General features: G+C 41.4%; 1 protein-coding gene and 1 pseudogene across 7 annotated transcripts in view; one reads left to right on the top strand and one right to left on the bottom strand.

Moving 5' to 3' along the window:
- Positions 1 to 16,257, bottom strand: part of CUL4B (cullin 4B) — a 46,061-nt gene that overhangs the window by 27,960 nt on the left and 1,844 nt on the right. For 3 of the 7 annotated variants that reach the window (XR_013374810.1, XM_077888639.1, XM_077888638.1), the window contains 3 exons: positions 12,616 to 12,828; positions 5,760 to 6,302; positions 3,549 to 3,664 (listed from right to left, as the gene is read on the bottom strand). Coding sequence is in view for 6 of the 7 variants with exons in the window: in XM_077888639.1 (XP_077744765.1) it covers positions 3,549 to 3,664; positions 5,760 to 6,302; positions 12,616 to 12,828 (872 nt within the window). In the remaining variant the exon portion in view is untranslated. Of the gene's footprint in view, positions 1 to 3,548; positions 3,665 to 5,464; positions 5,606 to 5,759; positions 6,303 to 7,053; positions 7,196 to 12,615; positions 12,829 to 16,257 lie in introns of those variants that run through there. The other 4 variants (XM_077888642.1, XM_077888640.1, XM_077888643.1 and 1 more) reach the window with 4 other exon arrangements.
- Positions 9,939 to 14,313, top strand: LOC144308306 (small ribosomal subunit protein uS5 pseudogene; annotated as a pseudogene).

Genomic DNA, 16,257 nt, shown 5'->3' with positions numbered 1-16,257 from the left:
AAATCACTTTTAAAAGACATTTGTTTCTTGCAAATGCACTCAAAACTACGTGTTCTCTTCTAGAAATTAAAATTTTAGGGAGGCAGTACATGCAATCCACACTAGGGACTTCCATGCTTTAGATTTAAAACTTAATGGTTTTACATGCACGGACAAAAGTTCTGCACAGACACATGTGAAATAAGCATTTACTTCAGAGATAGAGGCTACAATGGGGGAGTGAGGGATTTGGTGAACTTTTGCTTGGTATACTACATACTTCTATCGTCTCAATTTTATGAGAATACTTTTTTTTTTTTTGCCATTTCTCCCCTTACACTCTCTTTAGGAGTACTTTTTAGGGGTGCCTGAGTGGCTCAGTTAAGTGTCTGTCTTCGGCTCAGGTCATGATCCCAGGTGATCTCAGGGTCCAGGGATGGAGCCCCAACATTGGGTTCCCTGCTGAGCAGGGAGCCTGCTTCTCCCTTCTCACTCTGCCTGCTGCTCTCCTTGCTTGTACACATGCTCTCTGTGCAAATAAAATCTTTTAAAAAAATAAAACATTAAAAAAAGGAAGAGTACTTTTAATTTACATTTCAGTCAAAATTAAACAAGTACCTGAAATCCAGATGGTACAAAACAATTTTACTCCCTTTATCTTTTTATCCTTTTTTGAACTTGAAATTCTCAAAATAAACTCTCTGAGAATAATCCAAAGGGAGCATTTATAAAATTAGGGTCAAAAACAACAAAAGAGCTAGAAACAAATACTTTTGAATTTACTTCAGCAAAAATAGTAAAGTACTGTAAAAAATATAGAGAGTAAACAGTTATAACACTGTTTTTAGGCTAAAGAAATACAACTGAACAATAGCAGGTGGTAACTCTGAATTAGATAAAATGAAAAACACAAAAATGCAAGCTATGAGCTCTTGAAACAAAGGAAATTTAACAGAATCAATTTATCAGGAAAATATTTTTGAACCCCAAAAGTCTATAAAAATATTCAAGGTAAAGTAAATAGGGTTCATTAACAATCACAGCCAATATGCTATAAATATAAAACGTATCCAAATAATCACCATATACATACATACACACACACATATGAAAAAATTTATTTGGTGACAGTTTTTTTCCCTAAAGTAAAACTATTTATTTGTCTCTTACACTACACTATAGAGGCACTTGAAGTGCTGTGGTGTATTATTGAAGCAACACAGTAGTGAATGTGCACTGGACTTGAAAATTGGCCATCTCAGTTTGAGTCTGGGCACGTTATTTAACATCCCTGAGACTCGATTTCCTCATCAATAGAGGAATAATAACTACTACTCTACTTGACAAAGGGTTTCTATAATACTGAAAAGATATAAAAGATAAACCTGATTTGTAGAGGGCCACCTGCACTATATGAAAAAAAGCTACTGGACTACACAATTTCTTAAGGTCTTTCCAATTCTAATTCCATAATTCTACTTTTATTACTGTACAACTCAGAAGCCTCATATGTAACATACCAACATAGTCAAATAAGGTGGGCTTATCCTTAATAGCTTTGTACTACTTAACACAGTGTTATAATGATTATATTGTGTAACATTATTACTATGTGTTGGGCATGTTCTGAGTGTTTTCCATGCACTGACTCCTTGAGATTTTCACAGCAACAGAACCTGGTGATCGTAATTGACTTATTACAAGTAAAAAAAAACCACACTGTGACTTATGCAAGAGCTTTACTACATCATCTTATATTTCTAGAATATAGCATTTCAAAGTGTTTTTGAGGTAGATAGGACAAGTATTCTTTCCCCTATTTTACAAAGGAAGAAACTGAAGTTGAAGGAGGTCTAGTTTCTTGCTCAAGATCACAAGGGTAATAGCCACCAAAACAAGATCCCAAATCTGTCTTCAGATTCCTTACAGTTTTTTTTTAATTTTTATTTCTTTATAATAGTCACAGAGAGAGAGAGAGGGGCAGAGACACAGGCAGAGGGAGAAGCAGGCTCCATGCACCAGGAGCCCGATGTGGGATTTGATCCCGGGTCTCCAGGATCGCACCCTGGGCCAAAGGCAGGCGCCAAACCGCTGCGCCACCCAGGGATCCCTGTCTTCAGATTCCTAATACAGGGTTTAACCATTACCGTAATATCTCTGCAACTAAAATGAATAGATAAAAATTACAAATTCTGATAAATCAAACCACTTAATTTCTTACAAGGTACTTATCAATATGAAAAGAACAAGCAGGGCACCTCGGTGGCACAGTTGGTTAAATATCCTGAGTTTTTGGCTCAGGTCATGATCTTGGGGTTCTGAAATCTCAGGACCCAGAGTCAGGCTCCATGCTCAGCGCAGAGACCGCTTGAGATTCTCTCTCCCTCTGCTCCCCCCCACTGCTCATTAGCGCACGCACTTGCTCTCTAAAAAATACACAAGCTATTGGACTCTGAAGTATTTTTCTACATGAAACTGCTTACACTATAATGCAAAGTAACTTCTTGAAGTGGTTGCGTCAAAAATACGGTACGGTAGGGCAGGGGCCCCCGGATGGCTCAGTTGGTTAAGTGACTGCCTTCGGTTCAGGTCAAGATCTCAGGGTCCTGGGATTGAGCTCCCATGTCGTGCTCCCACTCAGCGGAGAGTCTACTTCTTTCTCTCCCTGCGCCCCCTCAGCTTGTGCATGTGCACTCTAATAAATAAATAAAATCTTTTAAAAAATACAGTAGAGCAAAATCATGGTAGTAAGAAGTCTAAATCAGTAATTGCCCTTAATGGTATATTTAAACTGAATACTTCAAGTATAAACCCATTTATAAAGCAAAAGAAACAAACCTGAACCTCAGATCAAGTCACTGTACTATAATCTGCTGATTTTTTGGCTAAAGACAATCTTGTAGCCCAGAAAATAAAACAAACATGAAGAACAAGAAGAAGAAATGGCAGGGACGCCTGGGTGGCTCAGCAATTGAGTGTCTGCCTTTGGCTCAGGGCATGATCCCCAACCCAGGAGTCCCACATTGGGCTCCCTGAGAGGAGCCTGTTTCTCCCTCTGCCTCTCTCTGTGTATCTCTCATGAATAAAGTATTTTTTTAAAGGAAAAAGAAATGGCAAAAGGCTACTAATATGAATGAGGGAGGATAAAGCATATAGAGAATATCTACATTTCTTGAGGCCTTTCCTATAGGTGAGTAACACCACTTAGGGATAAGTACCATAACAGAATGACTTGTCATCAGAAATCACACCTTTGGGATCCAGGCTGTATGATTCCATTATAGGTAAACCCTTGATAATACCAAGGTATTCCTCACTATAAATCCCAGTCAGAAGGGTCCAAGGTAAACCCAATATATACCAGTATGACTATACTCATAGTTTATGTCAGAATGTTAGAGTATGTCAGAATATGTGGTCTGATTATAAAGCAGAGTACATAAATCAAGACATTTTCATTAGAAGGAAACCAAAAGTCTACATAAGGAGTCATTTCAAAGTAAAATCCATATTTTACATACTACTTCAATTTATGCTTGCCAAATCTGGTTATCCACATTAATACATACCTGGTAGAGTTCTTCTAAATTGTACTTAATTGAAGTACTATTCTGGATAGCTTCCACTGCTTCTTTCAGCTTCTGCCATGTTTCATCTGTGTAGTTCTCTGGTAATTTAGGCTTATCTAGGTGATATGTACAAGGTTGATATCAGAATATGTAGGATATAGTAATGGAAGGCTCCACTAAAGTACAGTAATAGTATTATTGCTTTTCAAGGGTAAATTGTGATTTTTATAATCACAACATCTAATTATTAAAGTAATTACTGCTTTTTAGCCTTAGCATAAAGAATAAAATTTGAAATGCCAGAATACTGTTTAAGTCATTTTGACTCACCTATTAAAATTAAAGGTGAGAGGTTTTTTTTTCAATTGACTGTATTGCTTTAAAAAATCAAAATTCAAAAATCACAGATAAAAACAGTCCCGATCTTATTCCATCACATGTAAATCCTAAGTCAGTCAACATGAATTTTGCACCTAAGATTTAAAATTCTGAATATCCACTGTGCACACAGTACCTTACAAACATCTTAATCTCCCTAACAATGCTCTAAGGAAGGTATTATTTATCTCTACCTTACAACGGAGAAAACTACTGAGGCTAGAAGACTCATTTAGTAAGGCTTGCCCAAGGTCATTAAAGCTAATCAGTGGCAAAACTGAGATTCTAACCCAACTCTGTTTGACCCCCACATTTATGCACCATCTACAAATGAAGAGAAACATCTTAACTCAGATTTTAATTTAAACTACATCCATGAGCAGAGTAAAATTTAAAAAAATTAAAACATCCAAATGACTCCAGAACCTCTGTAGCATTTTCAGAATGGACAGGACTACCTTAAGCCAGGCTTTAAACTTCATTGACCAGCAATGAGTATTTTTTAAATTAAAATATCCTAATGCCTTAAGGATATGTTTTTAGTTTAAGAGGGAAAGAAAAAACCCAAACAAAATCTCAGAAACCAGTATGCAAATGAAATTAGGATCATAACTCCTCTCTTTAAAAATCCTTGACTGTTAAATTGATATACTTTGGAACAGTGAACATATTAGTCAATTACAATTCACATTTACTTCAGAAAGGTCTACTATTAAATCAGAAAGATTACAACACTCTTAAGAACCTGGGGATGGGAGAGGAGTGACAGGAAAAAAAGGTTAAAAATAAACACTATAACCCTCTGCTCTAGACAAAATAGAGCATATTTCTGATTTCCACACTAATGTTGAAAACACAAGCACTGAGAATCTAATTTTCTCAATACTGATATTTAGCCACAAGACACTTATCTGGTAAATACTACTTCAGTTCATTCATTTACTTTTCTATTTAATAAACATCTTAGCATCTATTACCTGCCAGTTAAGGATGTCGAAAAACTTAAGTCAGAAAAACAAATACAGTCAACAGAAAAAAAGTAATTCATTTCAATTATGTTTTTAAAAATTGTTGATTTTATATGCATCAATGCACTCATAATACTCTTAATCACATATCTCAAACATGAAATGAACAAATTTTCCTAAAAGCTGCAGGTCAGTACTTTAAAGCCCATTTTAGTGAAAAAAAAAATAGATGTAGTAATTGTTCCTATCTTTAGACTAGTGGTACACAGAGTTACTACTTTTGTGTATACAGTATTTTTCACTTCCAAACCCTATCTTTGGAAAGATATGCAGAGATCATAAATATTTTTCTCCAAAACTGCTTCCACAAAGAGTTTCAAGAATATAGTATCCAACATTATAAATCTAACTATAAATCATCTTTGAGCATGAAAAGATCACCAATGCTACCTGCATTTCTAGGGACTAGAGAATGTGGCCTACTGAAGCATAAAAATAAAAATCCCAGCAGTGCCAAAGCTCACTATGCACCTGAAACAAATAAACCTCCTTAGAATACAAATTTCTCACCTGTATAATCCAGATCAATCATACCGACTGGCAATGTTACACTGAGTAACAGATTAAACTGAGCCAGACATCAAATACTGCACAGAAACACGCCGGTGTATGCTTCAGCACAAGAATACTAACCACCCCCGGAAAATGAACCCTCCACCCAAAAAAGGACCTCCCTCCACCTCATTGATTATGCATAAAACATTAGGCCACCTCTATACTGTTTAATATATTAACATAAATAGAGCACGTGACCGCTCAAGTGTCAAATCCTTAGTCAGTGATTATGGATTTTGGCCTTGGTTACCTTTAAAGTTCTTGATCACTAACTTCTTAGCAGACCCAGGCTTGCTGTTAGCAAAGCTAGAAGTGGTGGTAGAAGATTTGGCTAGGCCGTTTGCGTGATGCACCGAAGCCACAGAAGAGATTAATATACTCTTATTTTTAAGTTGCTGCTGCTGAGATGTTGCAGCAGTTGGTGAAGATGAGGAGGAAGAGGAGGAGGATTCCTCAGCCATCTTCGCATCAAACCCTACAAACTCCAGGGTGTCTTCAAAACGCAGCTTCTTCTGTATCGGTACGTGGCTGGAAGTAGCCACTGAAACCCCCAGGCAGAAGGACGAGGTTGAAGGGGATGCCGAATCCCTGGGTTGTAAAGGAGGAGTGGATGAGGAGGAAGAGGTGGAATCAAAGTCTTCTCTCTCGTTACTACTGTTACTGCTGCTACTGCTGCTGCTGTTTAACTTTCTCTTCTTGGCAGAGGTGGGCGGAGTGGTGCTGGTATTACCATCAGTGGCAGATCTGACCTCCTGAGCAGCAGCAGCAGCTGAGGGATTGGGGGAAGAAAAACCTGTTGGAAACATGAAAATAGCGGGGTCAACAGGCAGAGGAGCATCAAAAACCTACGTTTATATGCCTGCGTGCGTGTAGGAGAGAAGGTGGCAATGCTAGAGGGGGGAAGGGAAGAAAGAGAGGAGAAACACAGAGGACGAGAAGGAAAGTGAAGGGGGGGCTACACCGGGGGAATGGGAGGGTTTGGGAAGGCGGATAGGCTGACACCAGGAGTGAGCAGAACGAGGGGGGAGAGCGAATGAGGAGGCAGACAGGTAAACGGCCGTGCCGTCCCCCTCCCCTGCTTTTCGGTCTCTCTCCCCCCTTTCTGCAGGAGCGACTCAGTGAGTCTGTGAGGCTGCAGCTCCTCCTCCTTTTCTCCCTCTCTCTGGGAGGGGAGATGCCGTGGTTGGGGGGAGGGGGAAGGGGGAGGGGGAGAGAACCAGGGCTTGTTATTGTCAATAGCACAAGAGGCTAAAGATGGCGCCACTTCCGGTCACGCGGCGGCGAGGGAGGGGCGGCGTCTGTCCCCGGGAGTGGGGGGTGGAGAGAAGCACTGCAGGCGCCCGGGGGGCGGGGGAGCTGGCTGGGAGGGAGGCGGCGGGAAAGCGGCGGCTAAGGCGCCCCAGACGGTCGTGCTCCTTCTCTCGCTCTCGCTGCCCCCCCTCCCGCTCCCTCTCCCTGGCAGCACTCTTCTTCCCTGGCCCGCCAGTAACTGCCACCCCCTCCTTAACGGTCCCGCGGGGAGCTTCGCGCTGCAGCGCCCTTACCGGAAGTGACTGGGCAGACACTTTTCATAGCGCCCAGGTCCCGAAGCCCCCAGGTCCGCAGGACTTGAGTGGGGGGGGATGGGGGAGGGAGAAAGGGGGGGAAGAGAAGTGGAAAGGGAGGAGGGGGCGGGCTTTTGAGACACCTCCCGAGTTGCTGATTGGAGCTTTCTGAACGCGAGGCGGGCGGGGTGGGGGGAAGGTGGCGGGAGAAGCAGCGGGAAGGAGCCTGAAGGGGAGGGAAGGTGGTGACGGTGAGGGGCGGGGTGAGCTAGCTGGGAAAAAGGAGGAGGAGGAAGAGAAGAAGGGAGGGAATAAAAAGTTAGGGAGCGGAGAATGGAAACTTTGAAAGAGATAAAGGAATAAGGAGGGGTTGCAAGGCAAGGGGAGTGACCCGAAATGGAGGAAAACATAATCATAGCATTATGCCTGCTGCCAAGCAGGAATGTCATGATGTTAAAATAGGAAAGGAAAAGAAAAAGATCTTAGAGAGAAAATGAGTTTTTGCTTCGATTGACCTATGCATTGTTTATCTTATGTCAAGGACGCCCCTAACCCAATATGAAAAGGACCTGAATTTTGGTACCTTTCTGAGTAATGTAGCTACAAATCTTTTGACCTTCCTAACAGGAGCATTTTTCTAAGATGGCTGGCCAGAGTTGAGGGTGCATTATAAGGCCCAAGAAACAGGAAGGTAACTAACACACACACCCCCACACACACACACACACAACACAGTTCCCAGGACCAAGCCCAACCCTGATCTCCTCCGTTGTCAATCCAGTAATTTACAGACTAAACATAGCTACTTTTACCAAATCTCAGCTCATACACTGTTTTGAAGAACACATTTGAGGAGAATGATGTTCACAAAAATCAATGGTTTCTAACAATGTATTCCACAAGCCCAAATTTCAAAATGGATTACTTGTAAGAACAAACCTCTAAATTTGGTTAAGTTAGTAACAATAAACCTTGTACATTTCCTGCTAGGAGTTTTTATTTAACCTGAGGACATGGGGGGCAGCACAATGTCAAATAAAACAAGATCTGCCAACCTGTTTATCGTTCTAACTGCAGAAACATTCAGTAAGTATGTACTGAAAGACTTTATGCCACACACTATACCAGGGCCCTGCCATTGAGAAACCAGTAGAGGAAGACATTTTCTTTTTTTTTAAGATTTATTTATTTATTTATTCATGATAGACATAGAGAGAGAGAGGCAGAGACACAGGCAGAGGGAGAAGCAGGCTCCATGCAGGGAGCCCTACACGGGACCCAATCCCGGGACTCCAGGATCACGCCCCGGGCCAAAGGCAGGCGCCAAACCGCTGAGCCACCCAGGGATTCCCCGACAAAGACATTTTCAAAATGAATTTCCATAACAGTTCTATAACAAATGTATAAAGTGCTCTGGAAACAGGTGAACCAAGGGATTAGGACGAATTTTGGAATAGTTTCACAGAGGAATTGTTTATGCTGGGTCCCAAAGTGGGCACTGCCAAAACGACAAGAGGGGAAAAAGTGAAAGGCATTCTGGATAGTGGAAATGGGCTTAGCAGGCAGTTGTGAAAGGTCCTGGCCTGTTTATGGAACTATGGAAAGTGCAGTGAAGTTAGTAAGATGTCTGGTTGGAAGTAAGGAAAATGAGATTCTGGAAGGCCTGGGTGGCTCAGCAGTTGAGCATGGGCCTTCAGCTCAGGGCATGATCCTGCAGTCCTGGGATCGAGTTCCACATCGGTCTGTGCATGGAGCCTGCTTCTTCCTCTGCCTATGTCTCTGCCTCTCTGTGGCTCTCATGAATAAATAAATTAAATATTTTTTTAAAAGAAATAAAATGAGGCTCAAAAGTGTCTGGGTAGGGCGCCAAAGGCAGGTTGCCCAAAATGTAATACAATGGCATACTGATTATTTTGAATTGAAGCTACTTGGGAAGCAACTGGTGAAAGGACATGCAGACCCACTGCTGTCCCTCTGAAAGCAGGAAACAAATCTCCTATAAGAAAAATATCCTCCCTGTACTAAGATGTAAAAAGACATCCTTATTACCAGAGATAGATACTTTATTTTTTTTTAATTTTTATTTATTTATGATAGTCACAGAGAGAGGCAGAGACATAGGCAGAGGGAGAAGCAGGCTCCATGCACCGGGAGCCTGATGTGGGATTCGATCCCGGGTCTCCAGGATCGCGCCCTGGGCCAAAGGCAGGCGCCAAACCGCTGCGCCACCCAGGGATCCCGAGATAGAGACTTTAAAGCCAAGAAAGATGCAGAAACATTTTTCTAATCTACCTCAACTTAAATCCTGCTTCGAATTCCCTAGTTAAAACTCCCAAACACTTGTTTTCTTTATCCTGTCAATGCCTCACAAATTTGTTTCATTGTCTAAAATGTATAAAAACTGCCTGTCTTGTTCATTTCTTGAGGTCTCAATTTCATAATTGGGCCTCTGTGCCTACATAATAAAACTTTGGGTTTTTTTCTCCTATTAATCTGTCTTTAATTCTTAATCCAGCAGGAAGACCTTGAAGGGTAGAAGGAGAATTTCTCCTTCCCTCCTCTGGTGCACAAAGCCAAAGGTCTGCTCTACCTTGCAGCCTAGGGTAGACAGCAAGGAGAGGAGGGAGCAAGCTGGGCTTTTAAAAGCAGGGGAGAAAAAAAAAGCAGGGGAGTAACAAGGTGATGGGTAGTGTAAAAGCAGTTTGTATTGAATAGTTTGAGAGAGACAAATCAGAACTCTAAGAATAGATCCATTTTGTAGCTGCTTATACAAGCCCACTTTTTGTTTATGTATTTATTTTTAAAATTTTAGATCTTCAAAAGTCTTCGGTTAAATAGCAAATCCACCTTGAGCAAATCCACCTTCTTCTCCGGGAGAACACCAAATGGCGGATGACGCCGGTGCCGCGGAGGCCCGGGAGGCCCAGAAGGCCCAGAAGGCCCAGAATGGGAGGCCGTGGAGGCTTCCGCGGAGGCTTCGCCAGCGGCATCCGGGCCGTGGCCACGGTCGGGCCGGGCCGAGGTCGCGGAGCTCGCGGAGGCAAGTCGGAGGACTAGGAGTGGATCCCCGTCACCGAGCTGGGCCGCCTAGTCAAGGACATGAAGATCAAGTCCCTGGAGGAGATCCCTCTCTTTTCTCTGCCCATCAAGGAATCTGAGATCATTGACGTCTTTGGGGGGCATCCCTCAAGGATGAGGTTTTGAAAATCATGCCTGTGCAAAAGCAGACCTGTGCTGGCCAGCGGACCAGGTTCACGGCATTTGTTGCCATCGGAGATTACAACGGACACTTCGGTCTGGGCGTCAAGTGCTCTAAGGAGGTAGCCACTGCCATCCGTGAGGCCATCATCCTGGCCAAGCTTTCCATTGTCCCCCTGCGGCAAGGCTACTGGGGGAACAAGATCGGCAAGCCCAACACTGTCCCATGCAAGGTGACTGGTCACTGTGGTTCTGTGCTGGTGTGTCTCATCCCTGCCCCCCAGAGGCACTGGCATGGTCTCAGCCCCTGTGCCCAAGAAGCTACTGATGATGGCTGGTATTGACGACTGCTACACTTCCACCAGGGATTGCACTGCCAGCCTGGGGAACTTTGCCAAGGCTACTCTTGATACGATCTCCAAGACCTACACCTATCTCACCCCTGATCTCTGGAAAGAGACTGTGTTCACCAAGTCTCCCTATGAGGAATTCACTGACCATCTTGTAAAGACCCACACCAGAGTCTCTGTGCAGAGGACCCAGACTCCAGCTGTGGCTAACACATAGTTTTATACAAGAAAAATAAAAGTGAATATGCTATTTGATTACAATTGGCTAAGGCTCTAATGGAACTTAGGCCCCAGGGCCACAGAGAACTGTAAGAGAGGCTGAAAAGTAGGGAAGATGGACTCCTCTCCGTTTTGAAAGTCCCATTTTGTTCCTGCTGCCTAAAACTGTAAACTCTTAAAGCCAAGGAAGGTATGCTGAAGCAGTAAACTTTCCTTTATGTGTCTCATACTTCACAGGACGCTGAGTAACTGTAAATGCAGAGTAAATACTGAATTGAATATCGTCATTTGAATGAGAATAAAATAATGCTGTGTCTTTACAGAAGAGGATTAACTGACTAATTTTCCAGATTTAATGAACAAGGTTTGTCTACTTTGTGTAGTTCTATTCCTTAGAAGGGTATGTGGATGGGCCAGGTGATAATGGCTCGAATTGATACCTTTTCTAGAAGGATTTGCATTCTAACCAAAGATTTTTCAAGACTGAAAAAATGGGGCTTGTTCTAATTCATGTAATTGTATTTCTTAAAGGTTATATGAAAGTGCTAGCTATTTTAAAAATTATAAATATTAGTACAACTGAAAGGGAATGGACATAAAGGCAGAAAACTACTTTTGCAATTCAAAGATAAACATTTAGACTAACATAAAGCATAGCTGAGTCTTGTTAATATTCAACTACATTCTAATAATAATAGCTCCCAATCTGACATGATTATCTAAGCCCTTCACTCTTCCAAGTTACGTGTTAGCTCTAAAAGCATAATCCTTGGCTCTTGAGCATAGTTCACTTTGAATGACCTAGTAGTCTAACTTACTATTTAAGTTTTCCATGAAATATCCTTAAATGAGTTTTGTGGAAAAATATTTTTCTTTTTTATCTTGGTGACTAATAGTAATCTTCCTTTTGATATCGTAACAATCTTATTTTATTTTGTGCCAGGTCAGTCCTCATATATTTAGTACATCTTAATATGGATATGTAATTTTAATAATGATATTTTTATTTTTTTAATATCTTATTTACTTATTCGTGAGAGACAGAGAGAGAGGCAGAGACACAGGCAGAGGGAGAAGCAGCCCCCTCCCCCAGAGCCTGATGTGGGACCTGATCCCAGGACTCCAAGATTATGACCTGAGCCAAAGCCAGATGGTCAACCACTGAACCACCGAGGTGACCCAATAATGATCTTTTTATTTAACATTTAGATTTTGTGGCACAAACCAACTTAGATACTACTATATGATGTGTGAGGGCCAGAACTTTGTGTCTTCTTGGACCAATTTAAAAAGAAGAAAAACCTTCCATGTTTCTTTGTAAAATATCTTTCTTTTACATCAAGAATCAAATAAATGAGCTAATTAAGACATAACCATATACATTATATACATCCAAACATTTGCCAACCAACGTTAAACACATTTTCAACATTAAAATACATTTCTCAAGGTTGAACTCACTGGAACCACAATAGTCAAGACATGTAGTGTAGGACACCATACAATTATGGCCATTATCAGACTAAACCAGATTGGGCACTTAACACATATATATTCCATATATAGAGTCTTTCATCTTGTGAGTTCAACTCATACCTTAGAAACATTAATTAAACTTTACAGTGCTGCCAGATGAAGTATAGTTATTATTGGTATTCTTTTAATCAAGCAAATAAATCTGTAGCTACTTATACAGGTAAATATACGCATAAAGGAAGAAACACAAAGACAGGACTAGTTTTTCTAATGTCCATTCCCCTATTTCAGCAGTTATGTCTCTAAAAAAGAATATGACCTTTTTCCCTTTTTTGATCACGGGGATTCTCCAAGGTGCTTGGTTTTGAGTCATCTTCAGACATTTCAGAGCAGGGGCTTGTCTGTGGACAGATACTCAGGCTCACAGAAGACTTGTCATCCACGGGTGGGATTTTCCTTCCATATAGGAGATACTGCTTGTTCAGAAGAATACGAAAAATGTTTCTGCGGCAAGCATTGTTTAGGAATGTGTCTAGAAAACACAATTGGTGGGTAAAAGGTAGTCCATGTTCCCTATCTGCCTTTTTGAAGGACCATCTTTGAAGCAGGGAAACACGGAGAAGGCAAGCCAAGCTGTGGTGAAGTAGCCAACATTACATCATAGTAAGAGCTCTGTGATGCTATCAACAGCAAGGGGCTGCTAGGGATGACTGAGATCAAACTTATGCAAAGATGATCCAACTATACAATGTGAATTCACCCTCTGCCCACCTTAGAGTTTAAGGCAAGAAACTTGACAACAAATGCTAAACCTGGTGCTCAGTACAATGTAAATAAATAACACAGATCTCATATTTTACATAAAATCATTTATCCTCTACATAAAATTATCTCATTAACTGAAGGCTTACTGACTTGGGTACATCAAACATTTGAGGATTTAACCCCTTAGCTCAGAGGTTTCACCTACAGTCATACCTGTGAACCATCTGGAAAGCAGATTTAAGGACTAAGAGTTAGGGCCAGGCCATTTTCCCTTGGGGTTTAGTTTGAGGGAATGGATCAGCCACAGATTTCTTTCTTTGGTGCTGCCAAGCACTTGCTTATTGTGGAGTTGCTGGACCTATTTTTAACCTTCCCTTCACTTTATCAATGACTCTCACTGTCCCTCCCACCCTGCTTTAAGATTTGATCTTCCAATGGCATTCAGCTTTTCTTTTTCTCAAAAGCAAGGCCGTTTTAGGTTTAAATCAGTGGCTCCCAACTCCAAATAAACAACAGAATTACCTGGGGACTTAGAAGAAAAAAAAAAACACCTTTGCCCAGGTTTCAAACTAGTCCAACTGAATTGGAATCTCTGTGAGTAGTGACTCCATTACCATTATTTCTAAGAAGCTCTCAGGGTGAATCTACTTACCTTCAAGATTGAGACCACAGCTGTAGATGAACTAAGTACCATCAAGATTTGAATGAGGCTGATAAGCCCTTGTACTCTTTAAAGCCTGAAATTTCACAATTATTTATTCATTCCTTTTGATAAAAATAGTCTCCTTCTCTAGGAATCCTTTTTTCAAATGCAAATTAGCCAGAGAGACTCAGTTCCTGACCCTTTAAGGTGAATGCTTCTTGGGAACAAAGGATAATACAAAAGTCCTAAGTGCCTGGAGGTAAACAGAACTAGGACTAGGCATTGCAATGGGGGGTGTGGTAGGGGGGTAAAGTTACATCAAGGGAGGAAAGAGTTCTGAGAGTACCTCTTGCTGACTTCACAGTATTGCCTGGGGCCAATCCTACTTTGTGATGGCTGCATATTTAAGATCTGGTTAAGTTTATCTCAGCAGCCAAAAGCTTATTCAGAGAAATTTAAATATTTTTATAAGCAAAACAAAGACCAGACATCAGGAATGTAGATTTGGGGCTATACATAAATGCCCAACTCTGAATTAGTCACCATATGGATGTTTCTATTGTCAAGTGATCTGTTTTTCCTGATTCCATTAAATGTCCTTTATTCCCACCAATAGCATTATTTTTCTTGCCAATTCATTTGGTCACTCAACAAAAATGTATTGAGCAACTACTCTGGGCAAGGCATGGTGCTAGATGTCATAAGGGAATACAGAACTAATACAAAATTCCATTTGTGGTTGATTTTATAGTTTTTCAAAACACTTTCACATACAATCTTATTTTATCCTCATAACCACACTATGAGATAGGTCAGGTGCCATCCCCATTTTACAGATGAGAAACAGGCTCAGGGAAGGAGGTTAAAATGACTTGCCAAAAACATGAAGCCCACAGACATAAACCAAACCCACTTTTTCTCTAAACTCAAATATGGTATTTCTCATAATTTCCAGTTTAAGCAGAAGACATGCCACAAAATTGTCTCAAGTAATAGATAAGTTAGGAAAAGACTTTCAGAGCCCCACTCACCAAGAGGGAAAAAAAAGAAATAAAAAAACTACTCCTTTATTGTGATGAGCCAAATCATAGTGCCTAATAGGAGACCAAGCTTGGATTCAGTTCAGGCAGGACGCGGCAGCAAGCAATGCACATTCAAGGAGACAACAATTTGGTTTTAGAGAATCAGAATTAGTCCATTCTTTGGCTGGACCCTCAATCAACGGCTGATCTTCACCAGAGGTAGAAACCAGCTCCCTCTCCTAGCCAAATCCTGACAAACACTAAACAAGCCTTGCCTGAGGACCTCTTATGATCCAGTCCCTGAGTATACAAAGACAACCCTTGCCCTCAAACAGTTCCCAATTGGCCTAGTGGGTGAGGCAGACAATTAGAGGACAGAGTGATAAAAGCTGCTGTAGCAACACAGAGAGACACCTGCACAGCCTAGGAAGGTGGGGTGGAGTAGAGAAAAGGTGGAGGTGGGGAGTTACAAAAAGCTTCCAGAGAAAATAATAGCTTCCAGAGAAAGTAATTCAATTTAAATCTGTGAGGGTAAGTGGGAATTAGCCAGGCAAGAAGAGTGGGAGGGGGCAAGGGGCCCAAAGAAGGAAAACAGGGCGCAGGTTTAAATCCTGAAGGTGAGAAAGACTAAGACATACTTACTATCTTCAAGGAAACTCGTTCTCAGGGAATAGTTTGTCCTAACCAAAACCCCTAGAGTATTGAGGGAAATCAAGGCAGCATCTCTGTCTAAAATCTGGTACAGTAATTCCTAGGCCTCTTAGCACCAGGCCTGACTTACCCCTACTTGCTGTTGGAGTGGTAGCTACTGATAATTCTTACTTTGAGCCACTAGTTCAGGAACTGGGGGGGGGGGGTGGAGGGGTGGGCATGAGGAGAGATAAGCATGGGAAATAAGGTAATGAGAAAGAAGTGAGATAATACTTGTGCACATGTGACCACAATACTGGACAATGCTACAGGAACCAGATAAACTAAAGCAGAGTTTGGGAAAGGGCAGTCAGTTGAATGAACCCAGCCAGCTGCCTATTTTTATAAATAAAGTTTTATTGGAAAAAAAATAAAGTTTTATTGGGGTGGGGGAGTGCCTGGGTGGTGCAGTTGTTCAGCGTCTGACTCTTGGTTTCAGTTCGGGTTTGATCTCAGGGTAGTGATATAAGGCCTCATGTTGGGCTCCATGCTCAGTGCAGTCTGCTTGAGTTTCCCTCTCCCTTTGCCCCTCCCCGCTGCACGTGTGCACTCTCTCACTGAAATAAATAAATCTTCTTTTAAAAATAAGAAAGTTTTATTGGAATACTGCCATACTCATTCATCTACATATTTTTTGTGGCTGCTTCTGTGCTAAAACAACAGAGTTCAATAGTTGGGACAGGCCATATGGCCAGCAAGAGCCTAAAATATTTCCTATGTAATCGTTTACAGAAAAAATAAATTTCTGACCTTTGCCCTTGAATATACTAAGTACTAATAATAGATATATGGAGACTGTTTAGTGGTGGCCTAAGGGAGGAAGTGATTCAAAACATGCTAC

This window comes from Canis aureus, chromosome X (genome assembly GCF_053574225.1).
Source record: "Canis aureus isolate CA01 chromosome X, VMU_Caureus_v.1.0, whole genome shotgun sequence".
NCBI lineage: Eukaryota > Metazoa > Chordata > Mammalia > Carnivora > Canidae > Canis > Canis aureus.
The sequence above is the reverse complement of the archived record's forward strand: the minus strand, read 5'-3'. Positions and strand labels throughout refer to the sequence as shown.